This window comes from Nicotiana tabacum, chromosome 13, assembly GCF_000715075.1.
Source record: "Nicotiana tabacum cultivar K326 chromosome 13, ASM71507v2, whole genome shotgun sequence".
In the NCBI taxonomy this organism is placed as follows: Eukaryota; Viridiplantae; Streptophyta; class Magnoliopsida; order Solanales; family Solanaceae; genus Nicotiana; species Nicotiana tabacum.
In genome coordinates this window covers 1,483,843-1,507,011 of record NC_134092.1, presented here as the reverse complement: position 1 = coordinate 1,507,011, position 23,169 = coordinate 1,483,843, and the positions used below count along the sequence as shown (strand labels likewise).

Here is a 23,169-nt window from a genome sequence, read left to right as displayed (position 1 = left end):
GTTTGACTTCGGTCAACATTTTGAGAAAATAATCCCGGAATAGAATTTTGATGATTCTAACAGCTCCGTATGGTGATTTTGGACTTAGGAGCGTGTTCGAAATTTTATTTTGAAGTCCATAATTAAATTAGGTTTGAAATGGTTAAAATAGGAATTTAAGTTTGGAAGTTTGACCGGGGAGTTGACTTTTTGATATCGGGGTCGGAATCCAATTTCAAAAATTTTTGTAGCTCCGTTATGTCATTTATGACTTGCATGCAAAATTTGAGGTCAATCGGACTTGATTTGATATGTTCCGGCGTCGTTTGTAGAAATTGAAAGTTTCAAAGTTCATTAGGCTTGAATTTATGTGTGATTCGTGTTTTTAGTATTGTTGGATGTGATTTGAAGACTCGACTAAGTTCGTATGATGTATTAGGACTTGTTGGTATATTTGGTTGAGGTTCCGAGGGGCTCGGGTGAGTTTCGGATGCCTAATGGATCATTTTTGGACTTGGCTTGATAGCTGAAGTTCTGGTTTCTGCAGGTTCTGGTTTTCTTCTACGCGATCGTGTGAGAAGGTATGCGATCGCGTAGGGTTAATTGGGAAGCTGAAAATTTATGCTAAGCATGGGCGAGTGCGCGATCGCGTAGGTTTGGCAAGTTGTGTTATGCGAACGCATGGCTAAGACCGCGTTTGTGAAGAGGAAACGAGGCAGAACTTGGTCCACGCGCTTAACCCTTCGCGATCGCGTGGATGCGTCAGCGATCGCGTAGGTCTAGGAATGTTGTGTTTTGCGATCGCGTAGAGTTATCCGCGATCGCAGAAGCTTAATTCTGGGTAACCTTATTTTGTTCTTCGCGATCGCGTGCCTTTGGCCGCGATCGCATAGAAGAAAAAGCCTAGGCAAAGAGTTTAAGTTCTGAAAATGGGACTCCATTTTTAACGATTTGGAGCTCGGATTGAGGCGAATTTTGGGAGATTTTCAGAGAAAATATCAGGATAAGTGTTCTTAACTCAATTTTGGTTAGATTACCCAAATCCATCACTGTTTTTATTAGTTAATTGGTGATTTAAGTTGGAAATTTTTGAAAACCTTCTTGGATAGATTTGAGGATTTGAGGGTTGAATTTTTATTGGAATTTAGTCATTTTGGTATGGTTAGGCTCGTGGTTGAACATGCGTTCATATTTCGTAACTTTCACCGAATTTCGAGACGTGGGTCCCACGGATAATTTTTGAGTTAATCTCGGATTTTATGTTAAAATGTAGTATTTTCTTATAGAATTGATTCTATAATTTTTATTGATTGTATCGAATTAATTATGATTTGATACGAGTCAATCAGAGTCGAAAAGTCGAGAAAAAGGCATACTACTTGGTTAAATTGGAGCAAGTCGAGGTAAGTGACTTGTTTAACCTTGTGTGGGGAAAATTTTTCCTAGGATTGGTATTGATGTGATAAATTAAAATGTGTTAAAAATCGTGTACATGAGGTGACGAGTATGTACACGGGCTAAATGTGAAAGATTATGTCTTTAAATTGTGTAGATCGTTGTTACATATTAATTAAATAATTTTACCTTGTTATATCCTTCATCATTGATTTAAATATTTATATTTTAAATTTGCTTGACCTTTTCATGCTAATTATTTTACCTGTTTAGTTGAAACTTGGTTTCTTTTATTCTGTGCATTATTGAAGGTTGATTTTCTTTAAAATTAATTATTTTTAATATGAATTATTTGATATTTTAAATTTGGTATTGAAGCAACGTACTAAAATTTTGAAATACTATTTTGTTGAGTTATTTATTCCCGAATATTTTTGTGAGATTTCGTACTCATTGTGATAGAGCCGTGAGCTCTTTATTATGAAAAAATATTATTGTTGAATTATTTTGGCATGAGCCGTGAGCTCTTTCTTATGGAAAAATATTATTGTTGAATTATTTTGGCATGAGCCGTGAGCTTTTTATTATGGAAAAAATATTGTTGTTGATTTATTTTGGCAAATTAAAATATTTGGGCACTTGAGGTGCAAATTGTGATATATTGTGATATTGATACGCATGCGGCGGTATAAGGTCTAGGTATTGAAACCCATGTGGTGAGATAAGGGTGGCTTGATATGCGTGGCTAGTAGGGGAACTACTAGAAGTCATGCGGTGTGATAAGGGTGGCTAAAACGCGGGATGTTATTTTGGAAAATAATATTTTCTTTAAATAAATTGTGAAGGCTCCCGCGGTGATATAATAAAATGAGATATTGTGAATTTATTTATGATTTGGGACTACGAGGCGGTACCTCGAGAGTGCCCTTGTTGATATTGATTTATGGCCGCAGTTGCCTTTGATTATTGTTGTGATTTTCTTATAGTTAAAAAGAATTTTATTTTATTTCTGCGAGGTATTAATTGTCATTATTTGGTATAATTAAATAGTGACATACTATTTGACTCATTTTCATTGTCATTTTATCTTATTATATTATTAAATATTTTACCATGCCATTATTTAATTTTCCAGTAGGGCCTGATATGACCTCGTCACTACTCTACCGAGGTTAGGCTTGGCACTTACTGGGTACCGTTGTGGTGTACTCATACTACGCTTCTATACATCTTTTTGTGCAGATCCAGGTACATCTTACCAGCCCAGACATCAGTGAGTTGCCGGTGTACGGAGACTTCGAGGTATATTTGCTAGCGTCCGCACACTCCGGAGTCCCCTTCTATCATTATCATGTTGCTTCCTTATTTTCTTTAGACCTTGATATATATATAGAGACATTGAGAATAAATTCTTAGAAGCTTGTGACTTATTTCTACCGGGTTTTGGGAGTTGTAATTGTTTGAATTGTAGTTTATTTATTTCAGATATCTATTATTATTCCGTATTGATAGGCTTACCTAGTCTTAGAGACTAGGTGCCATCACGACCTTCTACGGAGGGAATTTGGGGCCGTGACACTATATATACAGATTTTTGGTTCTTTGAATCATTAAATATTAGATTAATTGATTGTTATTATATAACATTGCATATATTGTCTTAAAATTATCAAGTAGTTTTTTCTCGACACCATACTTGGCTTAACCTCAATGCAAACTACTTAAATTGTATTTAAATTCAAATTCGAATATCATATCAGTTTGTTAGTAATGGTGATTTTTTTAAAAATGACACACAATGTAAATAAAAGAAATATTCTAAGATATCCTTATCTTATAATCTATGTATTTGAGTTAAAATAAATATTTAAAATTGATGAGATCGTCTTCGAAATTATTTACACTCAAAAAGATGAAACAGAAGAAGAAATTCATTGTCGTCTCTTATTTCTGATTTTTAGATTTTTCATACATTTGTTTTCTATATTTATTTTCTTTTATCTTATTTTTTATGTCTTTCTTTCTTTTGTTACAAAAAATTAATTTATTTCGTAATAAAAGGATGAGTTTTAATAGAAATTGTCTACATAAAAACTTTATTTATATTTTTAGTCTTTGGTTGAAATTCTGTCATATTTTTCTTTTGGCTTTATCTTATCAACCTAAACAGGTGCTCACCCAATCACGTAAATTTAAAAGTTAAGGATATGTAATTTATATATAATTCATATATAACGGGTGTATAATCGTGTATTGTCGGTATATTAGCTATAAAAAGTAAACAATAAATCTAGCCGGATATTTATGTAATAATCCATAAGATTCCAGTTTCTTGATTTTATCCATGATATGACTTCTATTATAATTATTTAAAAAACTCTCTAGTAAAATTTAAAAATATCTTACTTTTATTTTAAAAATTATATTATAATTTAAAAAATAATCCCATTTCGAAATAATTTGTTTACATTTTTAAAATAACTATTTCACGTCATACCAATTGTTTTTAAATATACTTTTTGTTACACTTAAAAATCGCTATAGAAACTATCAATTAGAACCAATATCCTTCTTGTTGAATTCGAGAAAAATATTCTTTCATATAATCTAATGATTCAAAACTAATATTCTTCAACGAAAAAATATTATACCCTTACAATGTTGGTTTGACTACAGCTAAATGAAGAGGTTTCGGCTTATACCCTTCAATTCCAAGAAGGTGTTAAATAGAAATTAATGATAGCAATTGTATAGCCAAAGTTTTGTTATTTGTTTGATGTCCATTTATACAAAGTGACTCTTCAAACAAATATTTTTCAAAAAGAAAAAAAAAATAACTTGTTTTGAATATTGACTGATTTTTGTATTGTTTCTTTCTCTAGCATGTAGGTTTACTTCATTATATATGTAAGTAAGTTTTTATCAACTTTTAAACTTTTTTTGGTTATCTGGATAAACATAGACGTGTACCCTATATATTATATTTATTTTAAAAGAAATTCACTTTATTCAAATCTAGCTATAGTATTTTAAAGAGCTATAATTATATGATTTTAAAGAACTATAATTATAAGATTTTAAATGTAAAAGAGTTTTATAGTTATATGGAGTATTTTATTTTCTTTTTTGCCAGAGGCGAAGTAGTGTTTAAATAATTTGAATTAAGATAACAAAAGTTCCTAATATGATTGCATATGATCATTAACCGAATTAAGTATGATAATATGATAATAAAAGATAATTTTTTTATTTTAATTCAAATTTAAAAACTTTATTTATAAATTCAGAACTTATATATATATATATATATATATATATATATATGACTAACATAGTCAAATATAGAATAAAGTTACCATATACTATTGACATTTATTAGCTTGCCACTTGAATTAACCACAATATCAATTATATATGGTAACTTTATTCCTCAAATATATATATAGTCTTTGGTTGAAATTCTGTCATATATTTCTTTTGGCTTTATCTTATCAACCTAAACAGGTACTCACCCAATCACGTAAATTTAAAAGTTGAGGATGTGTAATTTATATATAATTCATATATAACAGGTGTATAATCGTGTATTGTCGGTATATCATCTATGTATATTAGCTATAAAAAGTAAATAATAAATATAGCCGGATATTTATGTAATAATCCATAAGATTTTGGTTTCTTGATTTTATCCATGATATGACTTCTATTATAATTATTTTAAAAACTCTCTACTAAAATTTAAAAAATCATACCTTTTATTTTAATAATTATATTATAATTTAAAAAATAATCCCATTTTGAAATAATTTCTTTACATTTTTAAAATAACTATTTCACGCCATACCAATGTTTTTTAAATATACTTTTTGTTACACTTGAAAATCGATATAGAAACTATCAATTAGAACCAATATCCCTCTTGTTGAATTCGAGAAAAAAAATCTTTCATATAATCTAATAATTCAAAACTAATATTCTTCAATGAAAAAATACTATACACTTGCAATGTTGGTTTGACTACAGCTAAATGAAGAGGTTTCGGCTTATACCCTTCAATTCCAAGAAGGTGTTAAATAGAAATTAATGATAGCAATTGTATAGCCAAAGTTTTGTTATTTGTTTGATGTCCATTTATACAAAGTGACTCTTCAAACAAATATTTTTCAAAAATTAAAAAAAACTTGTTTTGAATATTGACTGATTTTTGTAATGTTTCTTTCTCCAGCATGTAGGTTTACTTCATTATATATGTAAGTAAATTTTTATCAACTTTTAAACTTTTTTTTGTTATCTGGATAAACATAGACATGTACTCTATATATTACATTTATTTTAAAAGAAATTCGCTTTATTCAAATTTAGCTATAGTGTTTTAAAGAGCTATAATTATATGATTTTAAAGAACTATAATTATAAGATTTTAAATGTAAAAGAGTTTTATAGTTATATGGAGTATTTTATTTTCTTTTTTGCCAGAGGCGAAGTAGTGTTTAAATAATTTGAATTAAGATAACAAAAGTTCCTAATATGATTGCATATGATCATTAACCGAATTAAGTATGATAACAAAAGATAATTTTTTTTATTTTAATTCAAATTTATATATATATTTATATTTGACTAACATAGTCAAATATAGAATAAAGTTACCATATACTGTTGATATTTATTAGCTTGCCACTTGAATTAATCATAATGTCAATTATATATGGTAACTTTATTCCTATATATATATATATATATATATATATATATATATATATATATATATATATATATATATATATACGTACGTATATTGTCCTATTTCTTCTGGACATTAATATGCAAGTAATGTCTTTGTCAATTCTCAGTATGATGGACCAGGAAATTAGATGTTAAACATAAACCGTGAAAAAAATTCATTAAATAATCTCGTATTTATTTAATCTTCTTATTATAATTTGCACATTATAATTTTAGTATAACTTGTTGTCACGACCCGAAATTCCCACCTTCAGGATCATGATGGCGTCAAACATTTCACTTGCTAGGCAAAGCCAACGTTAAAAATAATCTTAACCATTTTTACGCAATTTAAATTAAATAGAAGTCAATTAATGAAATAAAGTGCGGAACACCATAAATACCGAATTATCAAAATACATCCCCGAATCTGGTGTCACAAGAGCACGAGCTACTAGGATAATACAGATAAAGGTCAGAATAAAATTCAAGTTGTTTGAAAGATAATACACAACTAAGAAAAGATAGAAGGGACTTCAGAATTGCGGACGCTGTGCAATTATACCTCAAGTCTCCTCTGGGTAGTTGAATTCGGACAAGTCTATGGTACGCCGCTGGGACCAACTCCAAAATCTGCACAAGAAGTGCAGAGTATAGTATGAGTACACCCGACCCTATATACTCTGTAAGTGTCGAGCCTAACCTCGATGAAGTAGTGATGAGGCTATGACAGGACACGTACGTAAACAACCTATACAAGTATATACAAATACGAAGCAACAATAAAATAATAAATTAACACTTTATAAATTTGGGAGGGAACATGCGAAGGAAGTTGATATAATAATTTCAGCAGGAGAATTATAATTCCTCAACAATAAAATGAGCAACTGATGATATGAAAACGGCACGGCACCACCCTTCGTGCTTTTACTCTCATTTGGCACGGCATCACCCTCCGTGTTTTTACACTCTTTGAAAATGACACGGCATCACGCTTCGTGCTTTTACACTCTCTAAAAATAACACGACATTACCCTTCGTGCTTTTACACTCACAAATAGCACGGCAACACCATTCGTGCTTTTACATTCTTCCTTACCATGATAATAATATTATAAATAATACAAATGGCACGGCATCACCCTTCGTGCTTTTACACTCTTCCTTATCATGAAAATAATAATATAAATTTGGAAGAGTATTTAAATGCGGGGATATACACTTATCAATCAATTCAATACCAGAATACCGACTTCATCTTCCAAAATATTCAACAATAATTAAATGAATAACAATTTCACGAATAATAATCAAATAATCATTAATAAACTTAAGCAGGAATATCTTAATTAAATAGGCAAATGTTCACAATAAACAAATTCCACCTGCATGCTTTGACTCAACCACAATGCATATGTGATGACCCAAAAATATCATATTTAATTTAAACGTTCATTTCTGTATTCTATGAAGATGTTGAGAGCTTATCTGCTATGAGTTACGTATCACCTGAATAGTTGATGTTAATGGCATTCCTTATCTAGTAATATATTGCTTATGATGCCACTGTTAGTATTATTTTCATGTTGTGTTATATTGATTGAATTATGTATGTATTGTTAGGATTGGTTTCTGGGATTCTCTGGCAGGTGGATAGGCCCAGTTTCAAAGAAAACTCTGGCAAAATATTTGAAAATTTTGGGAGTTAGTAAAAATTCGGAAAATTAAAATGGGTAAAAGAAGAGATAAGTTATGTTATGTGCTTGGGGGCAGACTCTACTTCTCATTTGAGGAAAATTAATACTATGGATACCAATTGGATATGATAACAAGTGTACGAGGCATATTATAAGTGATGTGCGGTCTAAGGAGAAGCCTAAGTCTAAGTCAAGTTGGAAATTTTCATAATAGACTAAAGTTTCAAATGGGTACGCACAAGACCACACTTTGAACGAGCATATCTACCTATATATAATGAATTGTGTGATGATCTACCTATCAAATGAAATATATTTGAGTCTAGTTTCTAACTCTTCAAACCGTTTGTCATTTGGACACTCCTACAAGAAGTTATGACCAAATTACCAAAGGCTAATAAAATGCGAGTCTGCGGCCAAATCTGCGATCGCAGAACCATTATGCGATCGCAGAAGTGGTTATACGACCGCAAAACTGGTCGCATACCTGTCCAGAGAAGCCCATTTCTGGGCACCAATTCTGCGGTGCATTGTGCGACCCGTATACCCATTCTGCGATCCATTATGCGACCGCAGACCCGATTTCGGAGGGTTAATTTTTCTATTTTCATAACCCGACCTCATTTTGATAAATAGACTTTGGGGCTTATTTTGGGGTAATTATGTGATGATTTTAGAGAGAAGTAAGAGTATTTTAGAGAGATAAAGAAGCTCAAGTGCTTTGTTCATCAAAAATCTTGTTCAAGCTTTGAAATCCAACAAGGAATTATCACAAGATCTTCACCCAAGAGGTAAAGTTCTAACACCTATTCTTCAATTTCGAGTTTGGGTAACGATGGTTGATTATGAGTGTGATTCTTACATGTGAGAGTATTAGTTATACATGCTTGTACAAATAAGGTTATGGGAAGATTGTTGAGTTCAAATGGGTCAAGATTGGATTGAAAATGGTAGAAATCTTCAAACAAAACTTTAATTGAGGATTTGGAAGGCAATCCGATGTCGGAATTCGATAATTTTTTTATGGTTGAACTCGTATCGGAACGAGTGTTCGGATTTTGTGAGTTTTTTCTGGATTCGATACGTGGGTCCCATTGTCAATTTTTAAAATGAATTTTGGATTTTAATCCAAAAAATTAGTAATTTCATATGAAATTAATTCCTACGATTCGAATTGAGTATATTGAATTATTTGTGACTAGATTTGAAGCTTTCAGACACGAATTCGCAAGGCAAAGGTGTATTGGAATCTTGAAATTTGTTTGCAAAGCGAGGTGTCTCGACCCAATTTTCCCTCCGTTTGGGTATCGTGATGTCACCTGTTCCAGGGACTAGGTAAGCCTAACATTAATTGAAACAACAACATTCTTTAAATAATATATAACAATATGAAATAGAAATCGCTTACAATTCTCAAAAATCGGTAGTACAAGTCATAAGCTCTACAGAGTATCTGCTAGAAAACTTTTAAAAATACAACTGTCCAGAAATAAGAATAAACAGTACAAACGAAAACTTGAAGGTGACTCCGAAGCCTGCGAATACAGTAGCAAGTTTACCTTGAGTCTCCACAGCAACGACCCGCACAGCTACTAACGAACAAATACCTGGATCTGCAAAAAAATATGCAGAAGTGTAGAATGAGCACACCACAGCTATGCCCTGTAAGTATCAAGAATAACCTCGGTGGAGTAGTGACGAGGAACAGTCAAGACACCTACTGGTCTAAATAAACTGAGCAAGTATAAGTATATGAATAGCAGAAATATGATATCTACATAAAGACTATGCAATATGGCTCACAATACAGTAATAGCAATAAGAAGGGAAACAACAAGTATCAGCGGAATACCATAAAAATGACATTGATGAGTGAATGGAACACAACCTGAATCCGAAATCACAGATACAACAAGAACAAATAATAACTCAGCAACAACGACCGCTTTCACATCAGGTTTTTGTCAACAAACTCCACGAGGTACCAAACCTCGGACAATTCACAACTCACGAGTCTCAATACCTGAACTCTAACACTTGGCATCATGTGCCTTCATTACACCTCATAACCGCACTGATGACTCGCGTGCCAAATAGAGCCATTTTCACATAGAAGGCAAGTAGGCAAAGGTGTGCATTTATACTCAACAATATCAAGAAAATCTCTTATCCGATAAGAGTGCTAAATTACGTGTATGCTTGTACAAGTGTCCTAACATAGTTCATACTAGCTGGTAAGCATAAGAAAAAGAACGAACAACACGTAGAATATTTTCTCACAACTTTCACAAGATAAAGCTCACACAGGTAAGTGTACCACTACACAAATATCAACAACAGGAATGCCCCCAGGCTATCACAAATCAATCTCTGACATAGCCCACCTTGTCTCGCCACGTGTGCAATAGTAAAGTAAATGCCCGCCTTGTCTCGCCACACGTGCATAATAATGTTTCCACCTTGTCTCATCACATGCCCACCCCCCCCCCCCCCCCCCCACACACACACACACACACATATATGCGCAACCCACATATACATATATATGTCCCGCCTTGTCACGCTGCATGTGCAAATATCAATAGTAATAATAGCATGGCAGAAACCTCGTGCAACCCCATAACAAAGAGATGTCAACAGAAGGCACTCCCGAGATACTGTCTCGTAGTCCCAAAAGTAAATATGCAATATAGGGGGATCTCCTAGAATACCATTCCGTAATCCCAAAGTAAATATGCAAGACATGGGGATCTCCCGGGATACCGTTCCATAGTCCCAAAGTAAATATGCAAGACGGGGGGATCTCCCGAAATACCGTTCCGTAGTCCCAAAGTAAATATGCAAGACAGGGGGATCTCCCGGAATACTATTCCGTAGTCCCAAAGTAAATATGCAAGAACAACAAGTACAACAGTAATAATAACACTAATACAAGGTACGACAAGTAAATCAACTCAAGAATTTTAAATCACAAAGAAATGATAGAACCAGTTCACAAGGAATAACCACATTAAGGAATGCTAAGCATAAAGAGAACATCTCAACAAGTAAAAACTAATATGTAGCAACGATCCCACAATATACAATTCAACAACAAGGAAGATAACACGAGTCAAATAATTCCAAATAGAGATAGGCAGTTGTGGAAAGATAGCATGACCATAGAAGGGGTAAAATCTCCAGTTAAGTCAAATAAGAGTCAAATAGGCAATAAGAGTGAATCCTAAAGCAATTAATTCTAATCAAAGCATGTAGAGGTGAAACTAGTAAATAGGAACTTAACCATATCAAGAACAACTTTATACTCAGTGAATACAATGACCTAAGAATACCAAAAGACCAAATTTTGACAAACAAGTCCAAGCACGCACTCGTCACCTTGCGTACACAGATTGCAATCAACATAGAAGACTCAAATCTTAAGGGGTAGTTCCCCCACACGAATTTAGGCAAGATACTTACCTCGAATCAAGCTCAATCAATCGGTCACAATGCCCTTCCCACGAATATCCGACTCCGAATGGCCCAAATCTAGCCAAAACAATTACATATCATAAATACAACTATAATAGGCTAATCTAATTAATGAAATCAAGATTTTAATAAAAATTCCGAAATCCGTCCTAAAAAGTCTACTCGGGCCCACATCTCAAAATCGTGTAAAAGTCACAAAATACGAACACTCATTTACTCACGAGTTCACTCGTACCAAAGTTATCCAAATCCGATATTTAAATCCCAATCAAAACTCAGAAAATCGGTTGAAGAACTTTTTCCCCATTTTCAACCCCAAATCCAAAATTAAATGGAGAAAACAACTATATATTAATGGAATACAACCAAAAACGAGTTAGGAATCATTACCCCAAAGCTTCCTCTGAAAATCCCTCGAAAAATCGCCAAATTCCGAGCTCTCAATGTCCCAAAATCGAAATGGGAAACAAACCCTCGAATTTCTCTTTTCTGCCCAGTAAACTCGCTCCTGCGAGCCTTCAACCGCACCTGTGAAAATCCCATCGCATGTGCGAAAATCACTTAAGGGGGACTGAGTCCGCATCTGCGAACAAGGGCCACTTCTGCGAGCCCGCATCTGCGCTCCTATTTTGCTTTTGCGCGTCTGCTTCTGCGGATCTATGGCCGCACCTGCGGTCCCAGTTGGACAGGGCCAAAACCGCTTCTGCGTCTCCATGGACACTTATGCGGCGCCGCACCTGCGGCCCAAAGTGCGCAGGTGCGATTACCCCAGGTGCAACAGCTCCAGCTATTGCATAAGTCCCAAACTCAATCTGTTAAGCATTTGAAACACATCCGAGGCCCCCGGGACCTCAACCAAACATACCAGCAAGTCCTAAAATACCATACAAACTTAGTCGAGGCCTTAAATCATAACAACCAATGCTAATAACATGAATCACCCTCCAATTCAAACTTAAAGAACTTGAAACTTCAAATTATATAAACGATGCCAAAACCTACCAAACCAACCCGGAATGACGTTAAATTTTGCATCCAAGTCCCAAATAACATAACAGAGATGTTCCAACTCTCGGAATCGCATTCCGACCCCGATATCAAAAAGTCCACTTCCGGTCAAAATCTCCAAAAATTTGACTTTCGCCATTTCAATCCTAAATCAGCTACATACCTCAGATTCACAGTCCGGACATGCCCCTAAGTCCAAAATCACCAAATGGAGCTAACAGAACTGACAGAACTCTATTTCGGATTCGTCTTAACACAGTTCCAACTACGGTCAAAAATCCTAAGACTTAAGCTTCCGTTTAAGGGACTAAGCATCCCAAAACACTCTGAATCATCTGGTAACTGAATTTAACCATGCACGGAAGTCAATACATATAATACGAAGCTGCTCAAGGCCATATGTTGCCGAACGAGACTTAAATTCTCAAAATGACTGGCCGGGTCGTTACACGAGGTAAGTGTCGTGGTTAACCTTGACTTGAGGGAATATAACTCTTAAATTATTTGTTATGTGAAATGCATGTGAACGACGTATAGGCTAGGTGACGAGTGTCTATACGTCGTCAAATTAATTGTTTGCATAATTATTTAAAAAATCATATTATATTAATTATTTCTCTCGTGTTCTTTGCTCAATATCATGCCTTGAATCCATGCTATAATTGCTACATGATTATTTGATTTATGTGACTTAATTTTCACTTGACGTTTAGCATACTAATTATTAAAATGCCTATTACATCCTTAATTTTCACAATTAATTGCTATTTGTTATCACTTATTTCTAATAAATCATAATTATTGTATGCTTGTTGTCTTATAATTTTATATTAATTATTGCATTTATTGGAGTAATTTCTTTTATAAGAATTGGTAAATGAATATATTGGAGGAGCGGGTTGCACGCCGCAACAGAAATGAAAGTGAATATATTGGAGGAGCAGGTTGCACGCCGCTACAGAATTGATTGAAATGAATATATTGGAGGAGTGGGTTGCACGCCACAACCGAATTGATTAAAAAGATATATGGGGATCGGGTTGTACGCCGTAACAGAAACTGATTGAAATAATAATTAGTTATGACTGCTGAGTTGGCTTTAACTATTGAAAATCGATACTTGTTTTATTTCTATTATTGTTGTTATTATTGTTATAGTATACAGGTTAATATAAGTGACCTGCCTTAGCCTCGTCACTACTTCGTCGAGGTTAGGCTCGACACTTACTAGGTACATGGGGTCGGTTGTACTCATACTACACTCTGCACTTCTTGTGCAGATACCGGAGTTAGTCCCAGCAGCGTATAATAGATTTCTCGGATTCAGCTATTCGCAGGAGACTTGAGGTATAGTTGCATGGCGTTCGAAATTCTGAAGTTCCCTTCCACTTTATCATAGCTGTGTATTTCTTTCAGACAGCTTTATTTTCATTCAAACCTTTATTTGTATTATTCTAGTAGCTCGTGCACTTGTGACACCAATTCCGAGATGGTATTTAGACATCGCTATTATTATGGATTATTCACTATATTTCAGATTTTACTTCCGCATTTGTTTCTTTTTTATTAATTAATTTAAAAATTATTTTTAAATGGCTAAAATTATTCTAACGTTGGCTTGTCTAGCAAGTGAAATGTTAGGCGCCATCACGGTCCCGAAGGTAGGAATTTTGGGTAAGTTGGTATCAGAGAACTAGGTTACATAGGTCTCAAGAGTCACGAGCAAGCTTAGTAGAGTTTGAAGGATCGGTATGGAGACGTCTGTACTTATCTTCTAGAGGCTACAGAGTTTAGGAATAATTCCATTTCTTTCATTCTTTATCATGCGACATTGATTTAGCTTGAAACATATATCTCATATTCCTTTGTATCCACTCGTGTATGACATTGCGCACTCGGTATTAGTTGTGCATCGATGGTTCGTGATGCCGCAAATGGACTACGAAGGAGCCAGAGATGCTCAAACATTGCCTCATCGAGTGGTTCCGACTGAAGATACGGACGTATTGAGAGATCACCCAGTGAATCATGTAGGGGGTGCAACGGACCTTGGCATATGGTTGATTTATACGAGATGTGATGGTTAATATTGTGGATCGTTAGACTTGTGACCTATGACTTCGCGCCGAGTGGGGGAGTCCACTATCAATGGATGGATTGCAGGGTCATGTGTTATATCAATTTTGGCCTAAAATGTGTATATGTAGTACTGAAAGGTTCCCCAAAATTTACACATGTTTAAGGCCTGAGATTTTGTAGAGGATAAGGTTGGTACTTGCGGTATGTCCGCCTCCTTAATAATCCTATACTTCAGTACCAAAGGAGTTAGAGAAACAACTTTAAATTTACAGAAGGTCTACTCAACGTGGACGTCACAGTTGCGGATTTTGGGGTGCTTCGGAGGAACTACAGTAGTTGACGAGATTCTGGATTATGTGGTTCGTGCCAAGATTTGTCTGTATGGAGCTATACTTTTGTGATCTTTGTATATAAATAAGCATAAGGGTTACCCCAAAGAAGAATCAAAGAGTATGTTAAGAAATGATTTAGCTCAGCAGTGTTGAGTCAGCATAACAAAAAAAGAAATTGGCCTTGGGAGAGATAATTCTCCACCGGTGTTTGTGTCAAGCCTATGAAGAGGGTAGACCAGCCAATGCAACACTTCCCACTTGGCTCAGTTCTCAGAAATATTTTTGAAAGAGTTTGTTTCCTGGACTCCCCGTAATGTGTGGCGCATAGGGTTTGAACGGTTGCGTCAGGTCACCATGACGGTGTTAGAATATGCAATCATGTTCAATAGGTTAGCCCGTCATACTCCTACTTTGCTTCCTACAGCCAGAGAGTGAGTCCACAAACTCATTAAAGGACTCAATTATGATCGTAAAATTTTGTACGACTCTGGAGCTACAGGCTGATACTTCATTTCCACTAGTGGTAGAAACTACCAAGATATTAGAACGTGTTTTGGGAGAGGAAAAAGGAAACTAAGGAGACCAAGACATCTCGAAGTTCTGGGGAATTCAGTGGATTCTACTTTGTGAGTATAAATCATTATGGCGGGGGCTCGGGCAGTCGGCCAGCCCAGTCCGCACATCGGATTACTCGGGGTGCTCTTTAATGCACCACCGATATGAGTTTCCTAGAATGATTATTTCAGTTATCTGGCACAGACTCAGTATGAGCAGCCAAACCCGCAAAGGGGTTGTTATGAATGCGGTGATACTTGTCACACCTCCTTTTTTCCGGGGGAATAGGAAAGAAAGGAGTTTTTTCAATTTAAGTGACATTATTTGAAATGGAATTATTTATTTAATCAGAGTCGCCACTTGGGATAATTTCAGGTGTCCCAAGTCACCGGTTTATTTGAAATCCCAAATCGAGGAAGTTTTGACTCCGAATTACGGTCCGCGAACACAGAAGACCGGGTAAGGAATTCTGTTAACCCGAGAGAAGGTGTGAGGTACTCTCTGATTCCGTGGTTTTATCACGGTCGCTTTAATCATACCTGGCTTAATTAAATTATTTAATTACTCATTTTAGAACCTATGTATATTTACCTTTTTACCGCTTTTAATTGCTTGATTATTTGTAATTATGAAATTATCTCGAAACGAGTCACGCGTACGTGTACTCTTTTTGTTTGGCACGTCAAGAATCATGTCACACGTACATGTACACAATTCACAACATTTAATTATTTAAGAAAGCTTGGCCAAAGTCGCGCGAACGCGTACCTTAATTTATTTTGAAAATCGTAATTATGTCACGCGAATGTGTACACAATCACGATGATAGATTAAGTCGCGCCTGAAGCATTTTCTATGAATATTCATTTTTTTTTTAAAAAAAACAGAATAAGGCATCCAGCACATAACACCCAAACCATTTAAAGAAGATGAAAAGTAAAGTAAAATACTAGTAGAATAGGGAAATGTGAAAATTTAGAACAAACGCATTTTGACAAAGAACTCCTAAAGCCCGAATTTTCAAATTTTAAAAAATCAGAAAAATTCCATGATCCTATCTTCCTTTGAACAAAAGTATTTGTGTCTTAAGTCACTTTAACATGGATTTTTCCTCCTCTAAATTATCTTAGATCAACAACGAACAGTGAAAGATTCATGACTAAATTATTTATCGAACTAGCTTCTCTATAAAACTAAACCACCAAATTAATGAAGAAACTTACCAAAGTAGAAGCACTATTATTCCTTTGGGTAAAAATAAAAACATGTTCTTGCTTAAAAAAAAAACTTTTAACAAATAAAGGTAACAAACTTATTTATGCCAATTCTATAATTGTAGTAACTACATGATTAAACTCAAAAGATCAAAAGATTAACGTGCATCATATCCAAAATATTTAAAATAGATATGCGTCAAAACAAAAATAGGTCTTTAATGTGATCTATTTGATAAAGTTAACACTTCCGATAGAATTTCTCAATACCAAAAAAAATGGCAGAAAGCTTAAAACAAATATACTTGCCTTTTCAACAACTCCACCAAAGTTCTGTTCCCTCCAAAGATTTTACATATATACAACAAAACCTTATGCTTTCTTTAATAAAGAAATAATGCCAATATCTCATTAAACCAACTACAAATTAATGATATTATAAACTCAAAGCAGGCACACATAAAAAGTAAAATACTCGAATCGTAGAGAAATGGAAAAGGGTAATGAAAGAGAGAAAGAAACGGACCTTAAGCGATGAAACCTTTCAAATATATATAGATAAGAAAATTCCAAATAAATCGTCTCGTACAGTAGAGGAGATTAAACCCAATGCAAAACAGAGAATCGGAACTGAAGCTAAGGAACAGAACTCTGACAACCTCGAACTCGGAACCGCGAACGAAATCCCGAACTCCGTCTTCAAACTAAATAACTTCAAGTACACTGTTTTCCAAATGAATCTTTTTATAAAAGAACAATGCCTTTTTTTAGTTCTGATTTTTGCTGTCCGATTGCACTCTTTTTACTTTGCTCCCCTTCTTTTTCTTTCTTCTGCCTTCCCCCCTTCTATAATGGGATTGTGTTTTATATCTATTGTGTGTGTGTGCAGATGATGGAGATCATGGGATGTGGTAAGGATGTGAGGGGTTACGTGAGAAGTGAGGGGTGTAGGGTGAGAGTAGATCATGGGGTTAGTTAGACTAAAAATGGGGATTATGGGATTGTTTATCTTTATTAAATCAGATTTTTACGCTTGTTTTATTTAGTTTACTTTTGTTTTATATTTTATTTTAAAAGATAAATTAATTTATAAAGATAAGAAGATTAACCAACATTTCATGTAAGATAGGAAAATTAAATATTTACATGTACTTTAAGTGATACTAAGAAAAATTCCATAGCTTACTTATTAAAATAGAAACCAAATATATATATATTTGAATTTTTTTTTTAATTTTATTTTAGAAATAAAATTTATACTCTAAGAATGTGGTTATATTTTGTAGTTTTTTTTTAGTAAAACCTATTAAGAGTAAGATAAAAGTTTAAAATATTAAAGATTAGACCTAAAAAGAAATATTTACACTAAAATAGTATAGAATTTGGGTGCGGTCAAAAATTAGGTGTTCACAGCATGCCCCTCTTTGCTTGGAAACATGAAGAGTTTTCAAGCAAAGAAAATGAACAAGGTGACTGATTTTTGACCTCACTATTATTTAAAAAGGAAAAGAAGATAAAAGAAAAAAGTGCGACCGAGCCTTGGTTGTAGGCAGCCTACATATCCCGGGTTATAAGGGAATCAGGTCACGTGTATTTCAAGTGAAAAATGACTGATAGATTATGCTTAGATGGAGAGTCGAGCGAAGTTCCGTCGAGGTTCCGATCCGCGGTTCCTACTATTACATCAAATAAAAAGTAAATTACATACTCTTAAAATCTAGGAGTTATAAAATTTCTATCTAAATGCCATCTGGAATCTTGTCTTGATTCTTGACCCGCTTCCCCCATTGGCTTTAGACTGAAACGTGATGCTCTCAATGTAAAAGACTATAAAATATTCTCATAGGCCTGGTTTTTGATCAGGTGATAAAAAGATGGATGTTGAAATCCTATGTCTTAGCATGCATTATGTCAAAGATGGTTCGGCTGGTATTGAGATCAAACGTTCCACTTTCTCTGGCGAGAGATGAAATCTTATTTTTTGCACATCCAATCCGTACTTTGCAAAAACAACCTGCAAACCATCAGAAACAAACAAAACGAACAAAAAATTTCTACCCCAGTTTGCTCTAGGAAATTTTTGTGAGTTATTGAAAATTCATTAAACTATATTTGCTATTGCAGAATAAAGAATTAAAAAAAAAAAAAAGACAAGGTTTTTTTTTTTTTTTTGAATAATAGGGGATGTTGTACCCTATGTTAATAAAAAGGAAGGCAACCAGGGGATGTAATACCCTATGTTGACAATAAGATGAGGCTCGTGGTACTCTGAGATGCTACTAGGGAATGTCGTACCCTATGTTGGCAGAAAGTAAGGCAACCAGGGGATGTAGTACCCTGTTTGGAAATAAGGTGAGGCTCTTGGCACTCTGGGATGCTACTAGGGAATGTCGTACCCTATGTTGGCAATAAGGTGAGGCTCTTGGCACTTTGGGATGCTACTAGGGAATGTCGTACCCTATGTTGGTAGAAAGTAATGCAACTAGGGGATGTAGTACCCTGTGTTGGCAATAAGATGAGGCCCGCGGCACTCTGAGATGCTACTAGGGAATGTCGTACCCTATGTTGGTAATAAGAAATGCAACCAGGGGATGTAGTACCCTATGTTAGCGATAAGGTGAGGCTCAAGGCACTCTGGGGTGCTACTAGGGAATGTCGTACCCTATGTTTCCAATAAGAAATGCAACCAGGGGATGTAGTACCATGTGTTGGTAATAAGGTGAGGCTTGTGGCACTCTGGGATGCTACTAGGGAATGTCGTACCCTATGTTGGCAAAACGATGAGGCATGTGGCTCTTTGAGATGCTACTAGGGAATGTCATACCCTATCTTAGCAATAAGAAATGCAACCAGGGGATGTAGTACCCTGAGGTGAAGATAGGGTATTGGTTCCCTATAATGAAACTAAAAATAACATGATTACATGTATATTAGAAGAAAATCAAGTATTTGAGAACTTCACTTGGTGGTGTTTGTCTTTTCATGAACTGTTTCCTAAAATTGTTATGTTCCTGTTCTGAACAAAGAAAGATTTGTTAGTTTTAAAATGGTGGTCAGTTTGTGGCCTTGATTTCTTGGGCGACTTGACCTTGCGTCTATTACACTTGTTAGAAAAACTGACTCCGTCGATGATTGTACAAGTTGCCGGGAGATTCTGTCTTTTCTTTCTGGAGATCTTCTTTCTCAACATCAAAACCTAACCATTTTGCGCCTATCACCATTTGTGTTCATGGTGCAAACAACCTTGCTTCCCAAAAATCTTTTAACTGAGTAACTTTTGTTGACCCTTGGAACATTGTTTAGTCCTTCCAGCCTTTTTCTCGTCAAGGAAAATCGCAGATGGCTTTATGCCTTTTCCTATACGTTTTATGCCCAGCAATCTTTGCTTTATATAACGGGGAAACTGTAACCAATTTTGCGGCCTTTTCTTTGCTTTGCTTTGACAAGATTATACTGAAAGGGACTCAAAAAAGTAATGGAAAGAAAAAAAGAAGGTGAACTAATAGGTATTACAACTTAATCAAGAAGTGTCCCTTTCAGAGGAAAGAATAAGAAAGGACTTATCTGGAGGAAATATGCTGACTTCAATGAACATGACATGCACTTTGGACTAGATGCCTGATCCGTTTGAACCGTCTAATTCTCAAAATCTACTGTAAACTTAACTTTGAAACTAAGTTCTGTGCCTTGACCATGCTTGTGTCGGGATGTACGAAGCCTTAAATCGATCAATGATGCCCTTTGTGGGTTTTCACCAATTGACCTCTCTCATTTGCCTTTCTCTCAACTCACAATTGCCTTATAGTGCCCGTGAAGGTTTTCACTAATAAGACTCTCTCATTTATTTTTTCTCTCTTTAATGGCTGAAGCATTACCCGTAGTATACTGACTTAGCATTCTCGAAAGTTGATCAGAAGGTCTTAGCAGGGAAAGGTAAAAAGAACTATTCAACTGAATTACAACTTTTGGAACCATTTTGATGGAACAACCATCGAAAATAAAATAAAATCATGCCATAGTTTCTTTGAATACTGGAAAAATGTGGATTTTTGTTTTGGTGTGACCGAACCCTAGAGTGAGGCTGCCTACGTATCCTTTCGGAATCAGGTCGAACGTAGTTCAATTAACATGAACATTTTTTTTAAGTACATTGGTTCCAAAAGAGGGGAAAACAAAGAAATATAAAAAAGGCTTCAAAGGGATAACTAGGGTTGACCAGTGTTTGGGTAGCGAGAATGATAGCCTTTCGTCATCCCAACCTGAGAACGCTAAATATAAGAATGCCCCAACATAGCCATGTCATACATAGTATCTCTTGACCGCATCTGCGTTGACGGATATATCAGTCACCTTTCCTTCTATATCTACCAAGTGTAGAGCTCCTTTTGACAATACTTTCTTGACGAGGTAAGGACCTTGCCAATTTGGGGCAAACTTTCCTTTTGCTTCTACCCGGTGCGGAAAGATACATTTCAAAATAAGTTGTCCTACCTCGAATTGTCTTGGGCGCACTTTCTTATTGTAAGCGCGTGCCATTCTTTGTTGGTATAACTGACCAAAACAAACTGCTGCCAAACGCTTTTCATCAATCAAATTCAACTGTTCCAATCGGGACTTCACCCATTCATTATCCTCAATCCCTGCTTCAACAATGATTCGGAGAGAGGGAATCTCAATTTCAGCAGGTATGACCGCTTCAGTTCCATAAACCAATAAGTAGGGTGTTGCGCCAACTGATGTACGGACAGTTGTCCGGTATCCCAAAAGAGCAAAAGGTAGCTTTTCGTGCCATTGTCTAGACCCTTGGATCATCTTCCTAAGAATCTTCTTGATGTTCTTATTCGCAGCTTCAACAGCTCCATTAGCTTTGGGACGGTAAGGAGTAGAATTGCGATGCTCAATTTTAAATTGTTCACATACCTCCTTCATCAGATGACTATTAAAATTAGCAGCATTATCTGTAATAATGGTTTTTGGAATACCGAAACGACAGATAATGTTGGAGTGAACAAAGTCTACTACTGCTTTCTTGGTAACTGCTTTCAATGTAATAGCTTCCACCCATTTGGTGAAGTAATCAATTGCAACCAAGATGAATCTGTGCCCATTTGAAGCTTTTGGCTCGATTGGGCCAATGATGTCCATTCCCCAAGCAACAAAAGGCCAAGGAGCTGACATAGGATACAACTCTGAAGGAGGCGAGTGAATCAAATCACTGTGAATCTGACACTGGTGGCACTTGTGAACAAAACGAAAGCAATCTCGTTCCATAGTAAGCCAATAATATCCTGCCCGAAGGATTTTCTTTGCTAGAACATATCCATTCATGTGCGGACCACAAACTCCCGAATGCACCTCATTCATAATCATTTCAGCTTCTTTGGCATCCATACATCTCAACAAATTCAAATCCAGAGTTCTTTTGTATAGGATTTCCCCACTCAAAAAGAAACCATTAGAAAGTCGCCTAACAGTTCTCTTTTGATCCCTATTAGTATGTTCCGGATATTCTCTTGTTTTCAGAAACTGTTTAATATCATGATACCATGGTTCACCATCTGGTTCTGCTTCAATTGTATTGCAATAACCATGTTGATCCCGAATTTGAATTTCTAATGGGTCAATGTGAGTATTACCCGGATATGGAAGCATTGAGGCCAGGGTGGCCAAGGCATCAGCTAATTCATTGTGAAACCTGGGAATGTACCTGAATTCGATGGACTTGAACCTTTTGCTAAGATCCTCCACACATTGTCTATATGGAATGAGCTTGATGTCTCGAGTCTCCCAATCACCTTGAGCCTGCCGAATAAGCAAATCTGAATCTCCCATCACCAACAATTCATGCACATTTAGGTTTATTGCCATGTTCAAACCCATGATACAAGCTTCATATTCTATTGTGTTATTTGTACAGAAAAAACGAAGTCGCACCGTGGCAGGGTAATGTTGCCCAGTAGGTGATACCAGAATTGTCCAAATCCCTACGCCTTTGATGTTGACAGCCCCATCAAAGTATAGTTTCCAAATTTGACTGTCATCTTGGACTACTTCTTCAACTAAATTAACCTCTTCATCTGGGAAATATGTGTTCAAAGACTCATACTCATCATCAATCGGGTTTTCTGCCAGATGATCAGCCAAAGCTTGTGCCTTCATGGCAGTGCGAGTGACATAAACAATATCAAACTCTGTGAGCAAGATTTGCCATTTTGCTAATTTGCCAGTTGGCATCGGCTTCTGAAAGATGTACTTCAGGGGATCCATTCGGGATATGAGGTAAGTTGTATAGGCCAAAAGATAATGCCTAAGCTTCTGGGCGACCCAGGTTAAAGCGCAACATGTTCTTTCCAAAAGAGTGTATTTGGCCTCATAAGTGGTGAACTTTTTGCTCAAATAATATATTACTTGTTCTCTTTTGCCTGTGACATCATGTTGACCCAGAACACAACCAAAGGAACTATCCATTACTGACAGATATAAAAATAGAGGCCTACCAGGTTCCGGCGGGACCAAAACAGGGGGATTTGACAAATATTCCTTGATCTTATCAAAAGCTTCTTGGCACTCATCTGTCCACTTGATAGCGGCGTTCTTTTTCAACAACTTAAAAATAGGCTCACATGTTGTTGTAAGCTGCGCGATGAACCTGCTGATGTAATTCAACCTCCCGAGTAAACTCATGACTTCTGTTTTGTTCTTCGGGGG

The 23,169-nt window shown here is 35.6% G+C and overlaps 1 protein-coding gene across 1 annotated transcript; it reads right to left on the bottom strand.

Moving 5' to 3' along the window:
* Window positions 1-18,350: 18,350 nt before the first annotated feature.
* Window positions 18,351-22,341, bottom strand: LOC142168432 (uncharacterized). The gene is made up of 3 exons (XM_075229107.1): window positions 21,678-22,341; window positions 21,018-21,155; window positions 18,351-18,475 (listed from the first exon to the last, which is right to left on the bottom strand). The coding sequence occupies exons 1-3, from the start codon at window positions 22,339-22,341 to the stop codon at window positions 18,351-18,353; spliced, it is 927 nt and encodes a 308-aa protein (XP_075085208.1).
* Between the last annotated feature and the right edge of the window lie 828 nt (window positions 22,342-23,169).

Coding starts and splice junctions, on each gene's coding strand:
- LOC142168432 (XM_075229107.1), bottom strand. CDS start 22,341: ATGGGTTTGAACATGGCAATAAACCTAAATGTGCATGAATTGTTGGTG. Junction 21,156..21,677: donor CCACCAGTGTCAGATTCACA/GTGATTTGATTC, acceptor ATGGAACTGAAG/CGGTCATACCTGCTGAAATT. Junction 18,476..21,017: donor TTTGGCAGCAGTTTGTTTTG/GTCAGTTATACC, acceptor GATGGTTTGCAG/GTTGTTTTTGCAAAGTACGG.